This window comes from Polypterus senegalus, chromosome 4 (genome assembly GCF_016835505.1).
Source record: "Polypterus senegalus isolate Bchr_013 chromosome 4, ASM1683550v1, whole genome shotgun sequence".
Lineage (NCBI taxonomy): Eukaryota > Metazoa > Chordata > Cladistia > Polypteriformes > Polypteridae > Polypterus > Polypterus senegalus.
This window is the reverse complement of record NC_053157.1, coordinates 87,197,390-87,216,493: the sequence shown is the minus strand read 5'-3', so window position 1 is coordinate 87,216,493 and position 19,104 is coordinate 87,197,390. Positions and strand designations below refer to the sequence as shown.

At 36.5% G+C, this 19,104-nt stretch overlaps 1 protein-coding gene across 1 annotated transcript in view; it reads left to right on the top strand.

The window, feature by feature from the left end:
- Positions 1-6,806: 6,806 nt before the first annotated feature.
- The window catches only part of fam149a (family with sequence similarity 149 member A), a 107,268-nt gene continuing 94,970 nt past the window's right edge, over positions 6,807-19,104 (top strand). Inside the window, exon 1 of the mRNA XM_039750966.1 lies at positions 6,807-7,634. Coding sequence (XP_039606900.1) covers positions 7,171-7,634 — 464 coding nt within the window. The 5' untranslated portion in view covers positions 6,807-7,170. The remainder of the gene's footprint in view (positions 7,635-19,104) is intronic.

Genomic DNA, 19,104 nt, shown 5'->3' with positions numbered 1-19,104 from the left:
AAGAACATACACAGGCTTGGTCCGCAAGAGAAGTAAAATCCTGCAGTACTTCTTTGTATTCCTTGCTCTGCGCTCCAATAAACACATATTATCGGCATTATACCAATAACCCAATTGTGCTCCACTCACTTAGAATCTGGAACCAATGTAGAGAGCATTTTAAGACGGAGAAGCTTCTATCTGTGGCACCCTTGCAAGAGAACCACCTCTTTCAACCTTCGCAAACGTATGCAGTTTTTAATATCTGGAAAAAATTTGGAATTAACTTGCTTAGAGATCTTTATATAGACAACGTCTTTGCATCCTATGAACAATTACATTCCAAATTTAACATTCCAGCTTCACATTTCTTTCACTATCTTCAAGTCAGGAACTTTGTTAAACAGAACCTTCCAGATTTTCCTCATCTTGCACCCTCATCCATGCTGGAAAAAATATTGCTCAATCTCAAGGACTTAGACACCATCTCTACAATATATAAAATCATTTTACAATCCCTCCCTTTCAAAGATCCAAGAAGACACTGGGAAAAAGATCTCTCAATTAATATATCAGAAAAGGAGTGGAAAGTAGCAATGCAGAGAATTCACTCGAGCTCCATATGCGCAAAGCATACAATTATACAACTCAAAATTATATATCGAGCACATCTGTCTCGACTAAAACTCTCCAAAATGTTTCCAGGGCATGATCCAACCTGCGAACGCTGCAACCAAGTCCCAGCCTTACTGGGTCACATGTTCTGGGCCTGCACCAAATTAACATTATTCTAGACAAAAATTTTTAATTACCTTTCGGACAGCCTTGGACTCACAATCCCTCCTAACGCATTAACAGCTGTGTTTGGGGTTCTTCCAGAGGGGTTTAAAGTGGAGAAAGACAAACAAATTGTGATTGCATTCACTACACTTTTGGCACGCAGACTTATTCTGATAAACTGGAAGAACCCAAACTCTCCTCTTTTAAGTCAGTGGGAATCCGATGTGTTATACTATTTCAAATTGGAAAAAAATCAGATACTCAGTTAGAGGATCCTTACAGACTTTTTTCAAAACATGGCAGGATCTAATCAGTAATATTTTAAAATAAGTTCATAAAGCACAGAGAATTTATTAATTTAGGTATGTTTACAAGCCTTAAATTTCACGCCGTTTGGCTTGCTCTCTCTCTCAAGGGTGGGGATCGATCTGTTCTTAACTCAATTTTTCTTTTTGTAAAAACTTGATTGCTTTGTATGGATTGCAATAAAATTAATAAAGAAAAAAAAAAAAAGTCCTACTCTACTGGGCCCTTGAGCCAAGGTCCTTAACCTGCAATTGCTCCAGGGGCACTGTACAATGGCTGACCCTGTGCTCTGACCCCAAAAAGAATATGAAAATTAACAAACTCCTAATAGAAGGAACTGTATAAAATGAGATAAAGAACATTAAAAAAAAAGATTAACTTATTTTTACAAGGGCAATTAAATATCAAATAATCTTTTCCCCATAAATTATTCACCTTAAAACATCTGTGTAAACAAAGCAGAAGATCACGATGGTCCCACAGACTATATTGATTATTTTATAACTTGTGAAACAGATCAAAAGCTGTGAGTGGTGTCCTCCATCATATACACAGCTAGCCCATCAAATGTGTGTAATATCACATGTCCTGAAACCGCCTAATAAAATAAAAAAAAAAATATATATGGCTGGGCCGATCGACCAAAGAAGAAACAGCAATGACAAACAGGACGTCAGAAGAGGGCAAAGGCAATGTCAGGAAAGGAGATCAAGAGACGTGCAACAGTTTCACCTGAATGTCAGTGAAAGCAGCTCATGTGTATCACGGATTGATAAGTCCAAAGTCACCCCAGTCCTTGACATTCTTTGTAAGTGTTTTTATAAAGACTATATACAGTATATTCAGACTTTGCTATCTATATTTTTTATACTATCTTCTACTGGTATTATTATTCTTTAATAAATACCATGTTGCTTTTAAATTTCTATAGTTTATCTTTATATCTAGACAGATTGAAGTATTAAAGTGTATATTAGGAGCACCTGGAGCAGTAGGAAGCTGCCATAAGCTCCGATCTGCGAGGTTTATCAGATGAGGAGGGGAGTGCCTTCCAATATAAGGATCAGTACAGTAAATGACATTATCTGGTTGATAATGACCTATAGACAAGGATGTTAAGCTTTTGTATGTTTAAATATATTCTTGGAGACTAAAGTAATATTTAGATCTGAGATATATCTTAAACATTGTACGTTGTCTGTGTCAATGACAAAATGAATCTCTTGAAGTACTAGGGAGTGACGGGCTGTGCATGCATCATTCATACAGCACTTAAGTGGTTAGGGTCTGTGTGTATGTGTACAGTATATCTATGTGTGTGTGTGTGTGTGTTAATCTTAAGGTGTGAGAGTAGACTATTCTGGTAATGAACTTGGGTAGTTCAAGGATAATAGTACAATAATACTTGATCATTTTACTTTAAAAAGCAAAGACATGGCTTCATGGCAACACTGGTCACCAGGTGCATTTACAAATCTAAATCTGTCTTATTTCCAGTAAGATGGGTGGTTATTCGACTAATGCAGTAACAATAGCATTACATGTAATAGTTTTGATATCGAGCAGTTAACAGATATTATCTGACATTACAGTATCTAGCTGACACGTGGTTATTTATTATCACCATATAGGCCTCAGGACCTCTACCCTCTCTTTATGGCTGCTAACGTTAGTCAACAGTGTTCTGAGTGTAACTGCACTGAGGACATGTTTGTAAATTTCATTGACACAAAGGCTCTCTTAGTTACTAGTTAGTGATTGGCTAAAGTGTGGAAAAGCACCATGCAATCAACTTTAATATGCAAAAAGAGCAATTAGCTCAAACTAACTTCATTTTTTGGTTAATTTAATTTGTATCTAATGTTGTTGACTTAATTAATGCCTTTTTGTAATCTGTTATTATTAGAAAGGTAAAATGAAGTTTATTTAAGTGTAAGTGTAGGTGATATTTTCACATGTTCATTTTTTAAATATCTACATATTCAGCTTCATTTTGACCCATTAAGTTTATTAAGCACATTCAGTAGTAGTAGTAGTAGTAATAGTAGTAATAGTAATAGTACTAGTAATAGTAGTTTATTTTATTATTACTCTTAGTAGTAGCAGTAGTAGTAGTAGTTTTCCTTTTATTATTATTAGTAACAGTATTAGTGGTAGCAGTAGTACTAGTATTAAAATAATTTTTGTTGCTGGTTCATCATGTCACGTTTGATACTGTTGGCTATATCAAGTGACAAAGAGTAACAGCACTCTGGTACCCTGTACCATTATTATTATTATTATTATTATTATTATTATTATTATTTGTTTATTTATTTACTAATTAGGCCTTCATTTATAAAGTAAACAAATCAACTGGTATGTAATTGCCATTAAATACCATTACAGTCCAAATCTATTGGTTGCCCTCTGGATTGCAGCCACCCTTCCATATATCAGTTTTTTGAAACTTAAACTCATCAACATATATTTAAAGTCATTCATGGCACAACAATGTATTAAGCAGCTAGGCTATCATCAGCATCAATGCAAACCTGGCCCAGAAGCTGTCGGAGGATGATCTCATAGACAATTTTGCCTTCAGAAAATGTAGACAATGAAACAAAGAGACTGAAGAAACCCATAAACATTCACTTTAAAGTTTTGATTATTAAATAAAAGGCATTTGCATTTTATGTTAAAAGTTACAGTTAACTTTGCGATGTCTGCTTCTTTGTTTATTGTTTATTTATATATTTATTGTTCAAATTAAAGCTGCTGTAAAAAATACTAATGCAGTGGATTCAGGGATTTGGGAACAAGAAAATTCCACTTAGGACCCCATCCATAGGAAGGAAAAATCAAAAAATAGATCTCCTTAATTATCATTTAGGTTTCTGTACTTGACAGCAATGAGATCAGAAAGACGTAAAATAGAGACATTTTCTTTTGTCTCATATTTCTCAGATTTTCCTCCTGAGAAAAAACACCCAAGTATTCTCAGTGTCTCCTCTTGCGTTTCAGCAGAGCTCTCACCAAATCACACAGTGGATTCAGATTTTCCTTGCAGTGGCCTGATATTTTTTTGCAATTTCAAAGTATTTGCATTGTGTACCCAGTAACATATAGTGAAATATATGGACAGTTGTTTGTGGTAATAAAACACTTTACTATGATTACAACACTGTAGTCCTTGCTTCTGAATAATACTATTAATTGCTCTAATTTATACTGTTGTGCTCCAATTAGATGATACTCATTCTAGAAGAAAAGGCAGGCAACGTAGCTTAGCAGTTAGAACTTTGGCCTTCAAACCCTGAGACTGTGCGTTCAGATCCTACTACTGACACTGGGTGGCCATGAGAAAGTCACTTCATCTACCGGTGCTCCAATTGGAAAAGCAAAAGAAATTGAACTGATCTCATATCAAATGTTGTAAGTCACCTTGGAGAAAGGTATCATTCTAATAATTAAAAACATATGAAGTCTTGAAAGAGATGAAAACAAGACTAGAAGAGATCTTGCAAAATATAACAGGCTTTTCAAACCAGATTCTCCATTTTGACTTCTTTTAACTCAGTTGTATCTCATTTCTTCTTTTTGCCTTAATCTTTTCTCAGAGTTGATTCTTAAATGAGACATAAATGAGAATCTCTTTAAAGTCTAATGAGCTATCAAAGATCAACCTTTGAGCAGTAAAATTCTACTGTGGGAAGTTAGGCTATACAGGGGCAGTACTGTATGTACATACATAAACACTTTATACATTCTAGTTTTATTTTTACACTGGCCCCAAAACACATACGCTCAGAAATAACAACTTGCTTAATTAATGAGAAGTTGGATGGAACAAAAACATGCAGCCACATGATGTCCCCAGGACTGAGTTGGAGGACTACTGCTTCCATAGACTCCAGCATTTATTATTTAATGGACTTGGGCACCTAGACAAAGAGTTGAGGTGGACAAGCACCATATTACTACTAATGCATTTTATTTTGCATGTTGCCATTATTTGCCTTTGGATTTAATTTTGTAAATAAGTTTCCTGTTGTTTGGATATTAATTACTATAACATTTTACTAGGTTTTGGAAAAAGAATAAAAGGATATAAACATTTTGCAATATTAGTAATAGATATATGAATAGTATATAAACTATATAATGTAGTTTAAAATGTATAATGTATAGCATAAACAAGCAGTCCTGTCTATTTAACAAATAATGTTGAACAGAGATAACAATATTGAATAAAACGAGCATCCATCACGACATTGCAACGAATGTGTTGTGAATTCTGACACGACAAACGTTCGGCATTCAGAGCACAGTTAGCTGCTAAGTCACAATGTGTCGCTTTCCTCTCGTCTTTCACGTCTTCTTTTGTTTCCAGGTGACAGTTTTCTGTTCTATTCTTGTACCACGAAAGCTGAGAGCGAGACCAATAAGGAACAAAGCAGCATTCAGCTCTGCTTAACGTTCAAGTCTATTTAAAGAATTGTCCAGTTACATAACAGTGAACAGGGTTCACTTTTTGAAAGCAGTATATCTATAATACAGTGTTGAGCACCTGTTTTGTTAATTGATTTTAAGTAAGTAGTGGCACTGAGATCCTGTTTTATTGATTAACTTTAAGTATGTGGTGGCACTAAGATCCTGTTTTATTGATTTTAAGTAAGTGGTGGCACGATGAGATATTTTAATATTAATAATATTTATTTGCATTTATATAGCTCTTTCCTCATTACTCAAAGCGCTCAGCAATTGTAGGTTAAGGGCCTTGCTCGGGGGCCCATCAGAGCAGAGTACCTATTGGCATTTACGGGATTTGAACCGGCAACCGGTGCAGATCCCTAGCCTCAGAGCCACCATTCCGTCTCCGAATGGTACATACATGAGCAGTAACACATTTTCACGTAAACCATGTTTTAATTATATATCCGTAAATACTGCATACCAGTGTAGTAATTTAGCCTGGTATGCACAAACATTCATAAAGTATTACACAAATGAATATATGGGACCTAATTACTGTGGTAAGCACTGCTATAAACTTTCATACCTGCACGCTTCTCGTGTATTTATGAGAGCATTGCAATTTTAAAAGCTTCTTGTCATTATTGCGGCAATAATAAACGGTTTCGATGGACAGGATTCCCTATTGGAGAGAGATCTTGTAGTGTGTCCGAAGCTGCAGAGGCTCCTGCATCCCATGAGTCCGGTTAACAGCTCTAAAATAGAATGAATGGATTCTCTGTCTTTGTTATGCTCAAATCCTGATATTGCATGAAATGCATTTTCATTAACAGTACAGTACAATGTTTTTTTTTGTTTTTTAAATTGAACTCTAAAAGTTTAATTCTTAATTGCATCAGTACGTTAAATCGTAGTGCTTCCTGAAGGTTGCTGTTTGTGTACATACAGCTTGTTTTCTTTTTATGCTTAGTTTCTTTTGAAGTTATTTTCAGCAGCACGATGTTTTCTTTTAAAGATGGAGTAATTTAATATGAATATATCTGTTATTATTATTGCTAAAGCATTTGCCCTTGTCATTTAAACACAGTTTCAATGTGTAAGTTGCATGCACCCAGATATTATATTAGATCATCGCAGTATTTATGCAGTTTTGATGTTGAAGTCCCCAGGTTCGCGACAGCTAAACTGTAAGAGGCTTCGGTGCACCAAGGGCTTAGCTCGACTACAGCCAATCAGAAGTTGCCTTTTTGTTTTGCATAGTAACGAGTGCACCACCCGTCACCTGTCAGGCGCGCGGTGCTACGCCAGCGCTGTTTATGAATCCAGTCTGTTGGTAGACTACTGAAAGACCCTGGTTAGTTTACTCTGTTCAAGGATACTGAAGTTACTTCCTTATTTGACGTACAGTAAGTGCGGAATGTAATAAAAAATCTTGGCGTGCACGGCTTGTTTTCTAAATGGATGGATATAGTAAAGGAGACACATGATAAGCAGGAAATACTACTTCCTCAGTGACTGTTTCCATTTATTTTAAAAGAAAATATGCAAACCTGTTACAACACCGGCTGCTGCAGTTCCACCAGAGGAAGCCTGGAATCAGTCCGTTTAGTGTACATCTTGTAAGACTCTGTAGTTATCCTCTCCGCTTCCATGATGAAGATCGCAGTGCTGGACTTGGGCACTATATTTGCTAAAATCTTTAAATCGTCTATACCGCCCCAAATTCCTGCCGCACCGTCACCTTCCGTTGGCTGCCAAGATGAACCTGCTGCGCTCACTTTGCCTTCAGTTCACAAGACTATGCCTCTCATATCTTCATCCTTCAAGAACGGCAGCTCAGTTCCTAACAGCCCACGAACAGTCAAGAGCAACGCCAGTCCCCTTGCCTTGGTTACAGGTTTGAAATTCTCAGAGCCAACCGTTAATCGGATATTGGTCCGTCCAGCTCCAAGCTCATGCCTTGTCACCTTAAACACGATCAAATCGAACCCTCCGTGTCCAACGGCCGCTATCCAGAGCGGCGGGCGAGCCTTACTTGGCATACCTGAGAACTTCAGAAGGAGCGCGTTGGGCAAGACTGAAGCGAGTGGTATGGAGTCCCGGCATCCGGGCAGGTACGTTACCTTTGTGGATTTAAAAATCATATGTTCACTTGCATAGTAAAGGTAAACATTATTACCAACGGCAGCTTTGGAATCAAACAGAGGTTTTGGTAGTTAAATATTGATTTCTATGTATATTGTTATTCCTTAACTTTGTATGTTTTTGTATTTCCAAATAATTGCTTTTAGATTATTGAATGTGTATTATTTCAAAATACACAGTAAAACTATGAATGAACGGTTATTTGCTGTAAGTGGCATTGAAGGCAGAGGTTGTAGTGCAAGTTTGACTTGGTTACACTTGGAGCAGTGGTATGTGCCCCGCAATTCTCATTTTAATCATTATTTTCAGTTGTACTGCTTGTATTTAATCCACAGTCCATTTCATTGTTGTTTGTTTATGCAGACTTGGAATCCCATCCTTTTCATGAGCCTGTAAAATCCAATTTATTCTCAGAGCCATCCCAGCAGGATTTGGTACAAGGCTGTTGAGTATCGTGCTTGTTCACAGAACACTCCTAGAAATGCCAGTCTGAATTGTGGGATTTAACTGGGCAGAATGAGCAAACATAAACACAGGCAGTGACAAGTCAGGATTTCCACCGTATTTGTGTAAAACTGATGTAAAACTGTCTTGTTGCCAATAATTACATCTAACAAGACTGTAAAATAAGCCACCAGAAGCACTGAAAAAAGTGTTTCTTTACATTTGACAGGAGGTTTAATGATTAGTACAGCTCAGACTGCTGTTGGTGCAATTGGAAAAACATCTTAAGCCTTTGAAACAGCAGCACTTCAATCCAAACTGTAACATGGCTGTGGTCTCGGCACTCAAAACCTTTGACTTCCAACTCCTAGAATCCTCCCTTTATGGTATAACTGACTTCAGCTCCGACCCTGACTCTTCAATTTCTGGTACCACCGACTTCTGACTTCTCTGTCTGTAATTACACTAATGTATTTACTATATTGACTGAAGGCACATGATATACAAAATACAAGGCACTTCATCACTGCCAGCATGAATCATCAGGCTACTTTTTAGCACTCTGACCTGTTAAAGTTTGGAATTAAAGGCTGCCGCAATATTGTTGTGGCTTACAAACACTTAGGACTAAATTTACAAAATTAAAAAAAGAAGCTATATTTTTATGAAAGGTATAGAAGAAAAAAATAGTTTAATCAAATCAGTATATGTGAAAATGGAAATTTTAACACATTACAATTTATATTTAGTCAGAGTTGAGTCAAAGTCGGAGTCGGTTCATTTTAATTGACTCTGAATCCAGTAACCCAGTAATTGCTTCTTACTCTGACTTCGATTCCACAGCCCTGAACCTTAACTCAGTGTGGTGTGAAAACACCTGCCTGAACTGAAAGATAGTCAGTCCACAATGAATTCACTAATGATATGGCTACCTGAAGTTGATAAAATGAACAGCATTTTGAGGGCATGTAAAGAAAATCACTTAATATGAATAGTTGTAGTGTGAATGCTTAACCTCCATATGCAATCTGACTTTGGCCTATACTGTCATTTGCTGTATAGCTTTAATACCCATAGTTAATCACCCAGCACCTACTGGCAGATCTGACAGAAGACAAATAAATAAAGTGAAAAAAGTAGCAACTGCCTATTCATGTCTTCCTGAAATATTTTACGTATGTTATTTGAGGTAACCTGCAAAGAAAAGATTGTTACCAAAATTCATTATTCATCTTCAGAGGAACACAAAACAATCATTCTGAGCAGAATAATACAGACAGCTACTGTTAGTGGGTTAGGCATGAAATATGAAACTTCAGAATATGTTACTTATGAAACATGTTTTTGTGTATTCTTAATGCCTATACTTCTGATTGACCTTTGACAGTAGGTTCCTATCCTTTTTTGTTGTAAACTGAATTGTTCATTTACCACAAAACTAGCTGTGCTACCCTTGCAAGACGTGTTGAAATCTATGAAATCAACGTAGACTGGAGTGTTTATATTTGCAGTATATCATGCAATGCATATGTCTCTACTGTATGCCATTTGGTATTGAATTCATAAAAGCAATGTTAATGTTTGTGATGCGTCATCTTTTGGAATGACAGATACATCAAGTGAACAGACACACATACACGCTTATCCTTTTATTAAGAAGAATCTGGTGTTAAATGAAGCATGTGCCTATTAGTCTCAGTGACAGGCTTCAGAAAGCTGCTTCCTTTGCCATCTCTGCTGCATGTGTGTATTCTTTTAACTTTCTTAGTAACGCACATATTAGATGAGAGACACAATGTGTTTATTGCACTGTAGTGGTATAGAGAGCACCAGCAATGCAGTGGAGGCATGAAGAAAAATCTGTGCTCAGATGGACAACCATCTACCAGTTTTTTTACAATCAGATGGGAATACACATATCACATATTGGAAAAGCTCACAAGCTTAAATACTTGGTTCCAACTGTAACAACAGAAACAATAAGAGAGAAAAGAGTTCGCGTCCCAGTGGTAATCCCTTTTTAATTGTAATTTTGTTGATTTGTGATAGAGAAATATAAGGTGCAATGTAACCAACTGTCCAGTCCCTTTAGTGCCCAGATATATCTGCCCCTGTAAGACACTCAGAAAGCCCACTTGCAAGACACAAAACTGAAAGATATTAAAGGTTTTATAATAGTTTAGATACATTTGCCTGTCCTGGGCTGAGTGCTGTCCTCCTCTCAGTAGCCAGCAAAAATTCCAATAACTCCTTAATGATCTTCAGTGCTCAAGTTATTGTCGTGGCATCTTTTTCCATCTGGCATGGGTTTCTTTCAGGATGTTACAAAGTAGATATAATGTTGCCCATTTCTTTCTATTTTTCCTGTTGTTTATACAGTAACGTCTTTATTGTGTCACTCTGCTAAAGTATTTGACCCTGGCAATGTCCTGTAATCTAGATAACCCTTTATAGCACATATATGATTGATTTAAAAAGCTGAAGGTATCATTTTACTCTGTTTAAACCATTTGTAATAATGAATAGATCTGCACCTGAGTATTCAAATGAATGTAAAAGAGTATGCTATAAAATCATAAAATAACGGGATGGAGTGAGGAGGAATAAATATGTATAATTATACTTATATGCATATTATTCTGATTGTAGACTAAGAAAACAAATTGTGCATTAACATAAAGAGCATCATTTTCCCTGTGCCCCAGACTTAAAGTATATTGTTTGGAAGAGAAGGCAACAAAAACATTCAGATATTTAAATTAATTAATTTAAGCACAATATGGGTGTAAATCTAATAATGAGGATTCTTATGTGAGTGTTTGTATGTTAGCAGTTCCAGTTTTATCTCTAAACAGTTTGATCAGATGTCATTTATTCACCAAATTTGGAATTAAAGGCTGCAGCAATGTTGTTGTGGCTTAAAAACACTTAAGACTAAATTTACAAAATGAAAAGCTTGAGTTAAAGATACTTTTTTAAATATTTAATTCAATCATTACTAACAAAAGCTATAACATTGCCAACTAATTTAAATAAAGGTTGTATTAGAGAAGCGCAACGTATAGTCTTTCCTGTTCAAAGTCAGTATCTAGTTGCTTCATCTGTGCTTTTAATTAAATTATTTTTTGCTTCATTGTTTTATTGATTTTTCTCTTACTCTTTGTATTTGAAACTCTGTCAGCCTTGTTTCATTTAACAAACTGCTCTTTCTAATACACATGTAAACTCCATTAATACAGCATATAACAAAAGAATACATGTTCAAAATAAATTAAAAATGTTTCAATATCTGTATCCTGCTTAGATGTTTTATAGTCATCCATATTGTATTTGATTACTAAAATATCTTTTTGGTTACAGATAACATATATTAATTAATTGCATTGAAATTATGATATGAAGATTATACCAGCGCTATCCATCCATCCATCCATTATCCAACCAGCTATATCCTAACGACAGGGTCACAGGGGTCTGCTGTAGCTAATTCCAGCCAACACAGGGCACAAAGCAGGAAACAAACCCCGAGCAAGGCACCAGCCCACCGCAGGCTAACTCAGAAATGAAAAGATAAGGCAATCCAAATGCATTATTAAAATGTGATTATACAATGGATAATTAATGAAACAGATTAAAATAAATTACTAAACAAGGTGATAAGACATTAATGTGTAATGAATGATAGGCTCATTTACAATCTGAGAACAGAGCAAAGTCATGAATAAAATACATGTCCATAGCCTTCTTACTTACTTACTTTCCTTAGCTATAAACACACTATTCTCCACACATAATATAACTAGCATATAATACAATTTTTAAAAAGGATTTATCTTAAATTCACAGTCAAACTTTGCAGTTCTCTCATGTGCAGTCATGGGTGATACACCTGTAAGATGAAACTGCTTTTTCTTCTCCACAATAGCTCAACAAGCGTAATCCGGATTATTTAAACCATAAATACTGTTAATTACTTTAGTTTTATTTAGTGATTAGTCACACTGCAGAAATGTCAAAATGCTGCTTCCAGAATGTTGTTATAAACAATGTACCATGGCCACATAATACCTGAGGAGATAAAAATACAGTAGTTTTCCAACCTCTTTTGAAGACCCTACTCAATTATTAATATCTGAAAAAAAATCTTTTATATGTTTTATCACCATTATAAATTATAAACAGGAACATACTTTCTCACTATTCCCATAAATGTTTCTGCTGGTCTCAGTGAACATCCATTTATCTTTATAACACGGCCTTTCTTCTGCCTGCCTGTGTCCTCATGTTTCAGGATTTACTGTAAATATAATCTGTCACTTTTTTTTTTGTTAAAACATGGATTTTCTGATCAGCATTATCTGCGTCTAACTTTGCAATTGTAGTCCATTTTATTATTGTTTTTGTCTATTCCATGTTTTCTACATATAGCAATACTGTACTTTCCTGCATATTGTATTTTTATGCGTTTTTATTTTATCACTGCCTAAAGAGATGCCTGAGTGCATTAATTTTCTCCTGACCATTCTGTCCCTATTTTTTGTTTTGTTTTGTTTGCATAATGTTAAAGTCCTTTAGTTCATTTTATTTCACTTGTTTTTTTCTTGGTCACTTTTCATCTGATCTACACTCAAGTACTTCTATCTTCAGACATTCTAATCTGTCCTATCAATCCCACCTTTGATCTACTATAGTATATGGCAGCTCTGTATCTGTACCCACTGTTTTTCACCTTATGTTATTGAATTCCAATTCCCTGTGTGTTCTCATGTTTCACCATTTTCATGTGGCTGTACTGCTTTTTCTTTTGTTCCTTAATCACCCCCATTTTCTTCAGAATCTAGTTTATAAACTTTAATAACACACTTTCTCTTCTCATGTTGAATACAAATATAACCACTGCAGTTTTACACTTACAATGGTCTTTACACATTCAGTTGTGTGAAGTAAATACAATTAAAAATACTCCACCAGCTCAGTTCAGTTCTATCACAATTTAATGAGATACTCATTTCAATTTTATCATTTGCTACCCATTCTTCATATGTGCCTGACTTTTGCCTACCTTCAACGCTTATTGTGTTCATTCGCAATTTTAATTTTACAGCAGAGTCAAAATCCTTGAGCATGAACTTTATGTCCTTCCTATTCTCACTTCTCCTGCAACATTCCTCATCACATCAACAATTATAATTCAGACATATAGTTATACTACCGGTATATAATGATAGTGAGTCTGTGCATCCTTGTCTCACATTTCTTACAGGTTTACCAGATTCTGATTTACTTTGTCTTCTATGGACTGCATTCTTCAATGATAGTATATGTAAGACTTTATTAAATTATTTTGTCTCTGCTTTCAAATTTCAAATTTGAAAGTATTTCAAATTACTTGTTTCACAGTCTGCAGTGGGCTGGCGCCCTGCCTGGGAATTGTTCCTGCTTTGATCCCTGTGTTGGCTGGGATTGGCTTCAGCAGACCCCCGTAACCCTGTAGTTAGGATATAGCGTGGTGGATAATGGATGGATGGATGGATGTTTTCAATTTTCTCTGATTTTGCATCATAACATTTGCTGAGTATGAAATCAAATTTATGTTTGTGAGATTTATGTACTTCATTGTGTGTGCTTTCTTCACAGTTATTATTGTTGTCAAAGTGAATCCTTGCATTCTTTATTTTGGACTCTATATATAATCAACACTGCGGTGGGTTGGCACCCTGCCCTGGATTGGTTCCTGCCTTGTGCCCTGTGTTGGCTGGGATTGGCTCCAGCAGACCCCCGTGACCCTGTATTCAGATTCAGCGGGTTAGAAAATGGATGGATGGATGGATATAATCAACAGAAAACATTTCTAGGATTTAAAAATTATTTTAAAAACATTTCTAGGATTTAAAAATTATTTTATGTTTAAATTAAAATCATATGTTTAGCTGATATTTTTTACAAAATGTGTTGAAGATCAAACAGATTTAATTTCACAACTTAGTAGGTCTCAAAATGAACATTTATTTGTAGCTTCACAAGCAGTGGCCCTGATGCACTCCTTTTATCTATTTGAAGCAGAATAATGGGGGTATAATCTGGGCGGGTAAATACACAGTATGTTAGTAGAGGGTTGTCATTAGTAAAGACTTTGTGGTAGGGAAATGTTTATCAGATTTTTGTACACAGTATTCCCAGCAATAAATTTAAAGGGATAATGTTCTGTTTCCTGTCAATTCTATAGAGAAAATACAGGAAGGGTTTAGCTGCAGAGCTCCAATAGCAGACCCCGCCAACCACAAGACCGTGTAAAGTCATTTGGCATCTGCAGTTGGAAGTGTGGAGAGGTTTGGGACACAGCTCTCTTAAAAATGTGCCATTAATTGGGTCCCCAGGACTATTGTAAAACATTGTAAAACAATAAATAAGTATAACTGAATTTCACTAATAAAATCTAATATAAATTAATAAAATAACTAAAGATTGTTTACTATTTTAACATTTGTACAATAAAGTTCTCTATCTATCTATCTATCTATCTATCTATCTATCTATCTATCTATCTATCTATCTGAAACCTCCTTAAAACTAATTACTTTGCTTATAAGTTTAATTAGCTTGTATCTGAAAGTACACTCATGTTAAATAAAGTGTAATGAATACCAAGATGGAAAGAGTGAGACACACACTGAAAAACATTTAAGCTTGACAACATGTACATTTATTTAACAACTACGAATCACCCTACTGTACTTTTCTCTCTCTCTCTCTCTTCAACAGCTCTTTTTCTTTTGTTTGTTTCTTTTTGGGGTATGATCTGGGTGGGTAAATACACTGTATTTGTAACAGCTATTGTCCTTGGTTGCACTTTCAGGACATGCCTCATAAAATAGTAAATGCGCACTTGGTACTAGATAATGCTGGTGTTATGCAGTCTCCCGTGATGTAGCACAGCTAGGATCTCTGCTCATCTCTCTCTTTCTTTGTGTGATCCACCAAAAACTATCATGTTCTTCTTTATGCAGCTGCTCCTTATTCCCTCCTCTGAATATCTCATTATTGAATCCTCTCAGGCTTGAAAAAGGTAACACAACCTTCCTGAAACTTATGGAGTGCAGCACTCCATGTACCTGTGTGACAGTTCTTTGTCAATTAGGCACCTACAGTACCCAACCCCATTTACAGAACAATCTGTAGGATGCTACAATACTATAATACTTCCACAAAAGGATGCAAGAGTCCTGAGTCTGGAACAGACATAAAGGGGTCTGCAAACAGAATGTAACATTTTTTTCCTGTTAGCTTTAGCTGCTTCATTTCTTGATTTTTCATTGAACATGTATCACGAAAATATTAAGTTGCCAAACTTAAAACGTTATTTTTAAAACTGTAATGTCATGAGCCGATATACTGTAGTATGCAGTATTTACTAAATTGTATCATCGAACTGTGGAAATAATCACAGTACATTTAACATAGGAATATTTTTAAATATTAAACTGTGAAATCACTTTGCCGAAAAAATACTATGCTATATTTAACCCAAGAGTACTTTTAGTTATTAGATGGTTAAGGAAACATGCAAAGCAATTAGTTTTAAGGTGAGTTTTCTGTTATGGTACAAATTTACAAAAAGTAAACTTTCTTCTTTTGTTGAATTTGCCCAGTAGTTTATAATCTTATGATTTATTAAAGAAATGCAGTAACTGTCGTGAACTGGGAACCCCAAAAGCATGTAAGTCTCATAAATACTTCCAAAATTTCCTACTAGGATTTTTTTTTTTTTTTATCATGGTGGCATGTCCAGAACTAGTGGCTTTGCACTCTCCTTGTTACTTCTTTTGTTATTTAACTGTCCTTTTAATTCTGTTATGGGCCACTACTGTGAATCATTCATATACAGTGGTGTGAAAAACTATTTGCCCCCTTCCTGATTTCTTATTCTTTTGCATGTTTGTCACACAAAATGTTTCTGATCATCAAACACATTTAACCATTAGTCAAATATAACACAAGTAAACACAAAATGCAGTTTTTAAATGATGTTTTTTATTATTTAGGGAGAAAAAAAAATCCAAACCTACATGGCCCTGTGTGAAAAAGTAATTGCCCCTGAACCTAATAACTGGTTGGGCCACCCTTAGCAGCAATAACTGCAATCAAGCGTTTGCGATAACTTGCAATGAGTCTTTTACAGCGCTCTGGAGGAATTTTGGCCCACTCATCTTTGCAGAATTGTTGTAATTCAGCTTTATTTGAGGGTTTTCTAGCATGAATCACCTTTTTAAGGTCATGCCATAGCATCTCAATTGGATTCAGGTCAGGACTTTGACTAGGCCACTCCAAAGTCTTCATTTTGTTTTTGTTCAGCCATTCAGAGGTGGATTTGCTGGTGTGTTTTGGGTCATTGTCCTGTTGCAGCACCCAAGATCGCTTCAGCTTGAGTTGACGAACAGATGGCCGGACATTCTCCTTCAGGATTTTTTGGTAGACAGTAGTATTCATGGTTCCATCTATCACAGCAAGCCTTACAGGTCTTGAAGCAGCAAAACAACCCCAGACCATCACACTACCACCACCATATTTTACTGTTGGTATGATGTTCTTTTTCTGAAATGCTGTGTTTCTTTTCGCCAGATGTAACGGGACATTTGCCTTCCAAAAAGTTCAACTTTTGTCTCATCAGTCCACAAGGTATTTTCCCAAAAGTCTTGGCAATCATTGAGATGTTTCTTAGCAAAATTGAGACGAGCCCTGATGTTCTTTTGCTTAACAGTTGTTTGCGTCTTGGAAATCTGCCATGCAGGCCGTTTTGCCCAGTCTCTTTCTTATGGTGGAGTCGTGAACACTGACCTTAATTGAGGCAATTGAGGCCTGCAGTTCTTTAGACGTTGTCCTGGGGTCTTTTGTGACCTCTCGGATGAGTCGTCTCTGCGCTCTTGGGGTAATTTTGGTCGGCCGGCCACTCCTGGGAAGGTTCACCACTGTTCCATGTTTTTGCCATTTGTGGATAATGGCTCTCACTGTGGTTCGCTGGAGTCCCAAAGCTTTAGAAATGGCTTTATAACCTTTACCAGACTGATAGATCTCAGTTACTTCTGTTCTCATTTGTTCCTGAATTTCTTTGGATCTTGGCATGATGTCTAGCTTTTGAGGTGCTTTTGGTCTACTTCTCTGTGTCAGGCAGCTCCTATTTAAGTGATTTCTTGATTGAAACAGATGTGGCAGTAATCAGGCCTGGGGGTGGCTACAGAAATTGAACTCAGGTGTGATACACCACAGTTAGGTTATTTTTGAACAAGGGGGCAATTACTTTTTCACACAGGGCCATGTAGGTTTGGAATTTTTTTCTCCCTAAATAATAAAAACCATCATTTAAAAACTGCATTTTGTGTTTACTTGTGTTATATTTGACTAATGGTTAATTGTGTTTGATGTTTAGAAACATTTTGTGTGACAAACATGCAAAAGAATAAGAAATCAGGAAGGGGGCAAATAGTTTTTCACACCACTGTAGTTACATGAAGTTGGCTAATATCGAACAAAGCTGTCAACACATTTTTCACAATTCTTATAACTTCAGTAGTATTCCAATGGAGATAGCCCTAATACCAGCAGTTCCCTGGATTACAATCCCTCTGAGGTGGAGACAGAGGTGGCATCAGGAAAGGAAGCAGAAGCGGAGACAGGCTATGTAAGGTTCCAGGCAGATCATTACTATCTAGCATCTTTCTATCAAATGTCCGGCCACTTACCAACAAACTGAACAAATTAAGGCTGTTGCTTAACTCGCAGTTATTCATCAGGGACTGCTGTGTGCTGATATTTATGGAGATGTGGTTAAACAACCTGGTTCCAGATGGATATGTAAAGCCAACTAACAGGTCAGTGTATCGAGCCGACAAGTCAGTGACCTCTCGTAAGAGCAAGGGTGGAGGGCTGTGCGTCTATATAAATAATAACTGGTGCACAAACCACACTGCAACAGAGAGTCACTGCTCCCTAGATTTGGAATATGCTTAATGCTTGAGTGCAGGCCAATTCATCTATTAAGGGAATTTTCTGTTGTTATCATTATAGTAGTGTATGTGCCACCCCAAGCCACTACCAGATGTTGCCTGCATTTGCATGCATGCTGGGGACTTTAAACAGACAAATCTTCGAACTATGCTCCAGAAATTTTACAAATACGTGTAGTGCCCCACCAGGGATCAAACACCCTGGATAAACTGCATACAAATGTTAAAGATTCCTGCAAAGCTCTCCTTACCCCACCCCCTGAACACTCTGACCATTTTTCATTATTTTTGATGCCTGTATACAAACCTCTTATCTGCAGAAACAAAGCTATCACAAAGACAGTGAAAATATGGCCAGAGCAAGCCATATCACACAACTCCAGGACTTCTTTGAATGCACATAGTGGGAAGAGTTTTCTCAGCAGGCTCAGCCGGGCACAGAGTTAGACCAGGAGAAATACACATCCACTGTTCTTTTTTTACATCCATATCTATGTGGATAATATCATTATGGATAAGAAACTAAAAATTTTTCCAAATACTAAACCATAGATGAACAAAGAGGTGAAACACCTTTGTAACCAGGCATTGAAATCTGGGGATCCCATAGCCTATAGTGTTTCCAGGTCACACCTGAAAAAAGATATAAAAAATGGCAACAACATCTACAGGAAAAGTGTGGACGATCATTTCTACAGTATGGATACCGGGAATATGTGGAAAAGCATTAGACCTATTAACTGATCACCAAGGCATCGCTGTCTCCCCCCAGAGTGATGTCACATTGGCCAATCATTTTAATATACTTTTTGCCCACTTTGAATCCAGCAACCCCACTCCACCTGTAAGGATTATACCCACAGAGAATGCCAAGTCTCCCTCCTTCAGACTGAGCATGTATAATGTACAGTGCACACTACAAAGGGTCAATCCACGTAAAGCTGCTGGATCAGATGGAGTTTCAGGATGGGTGCTCAGGAACTGTGCTGAGCAG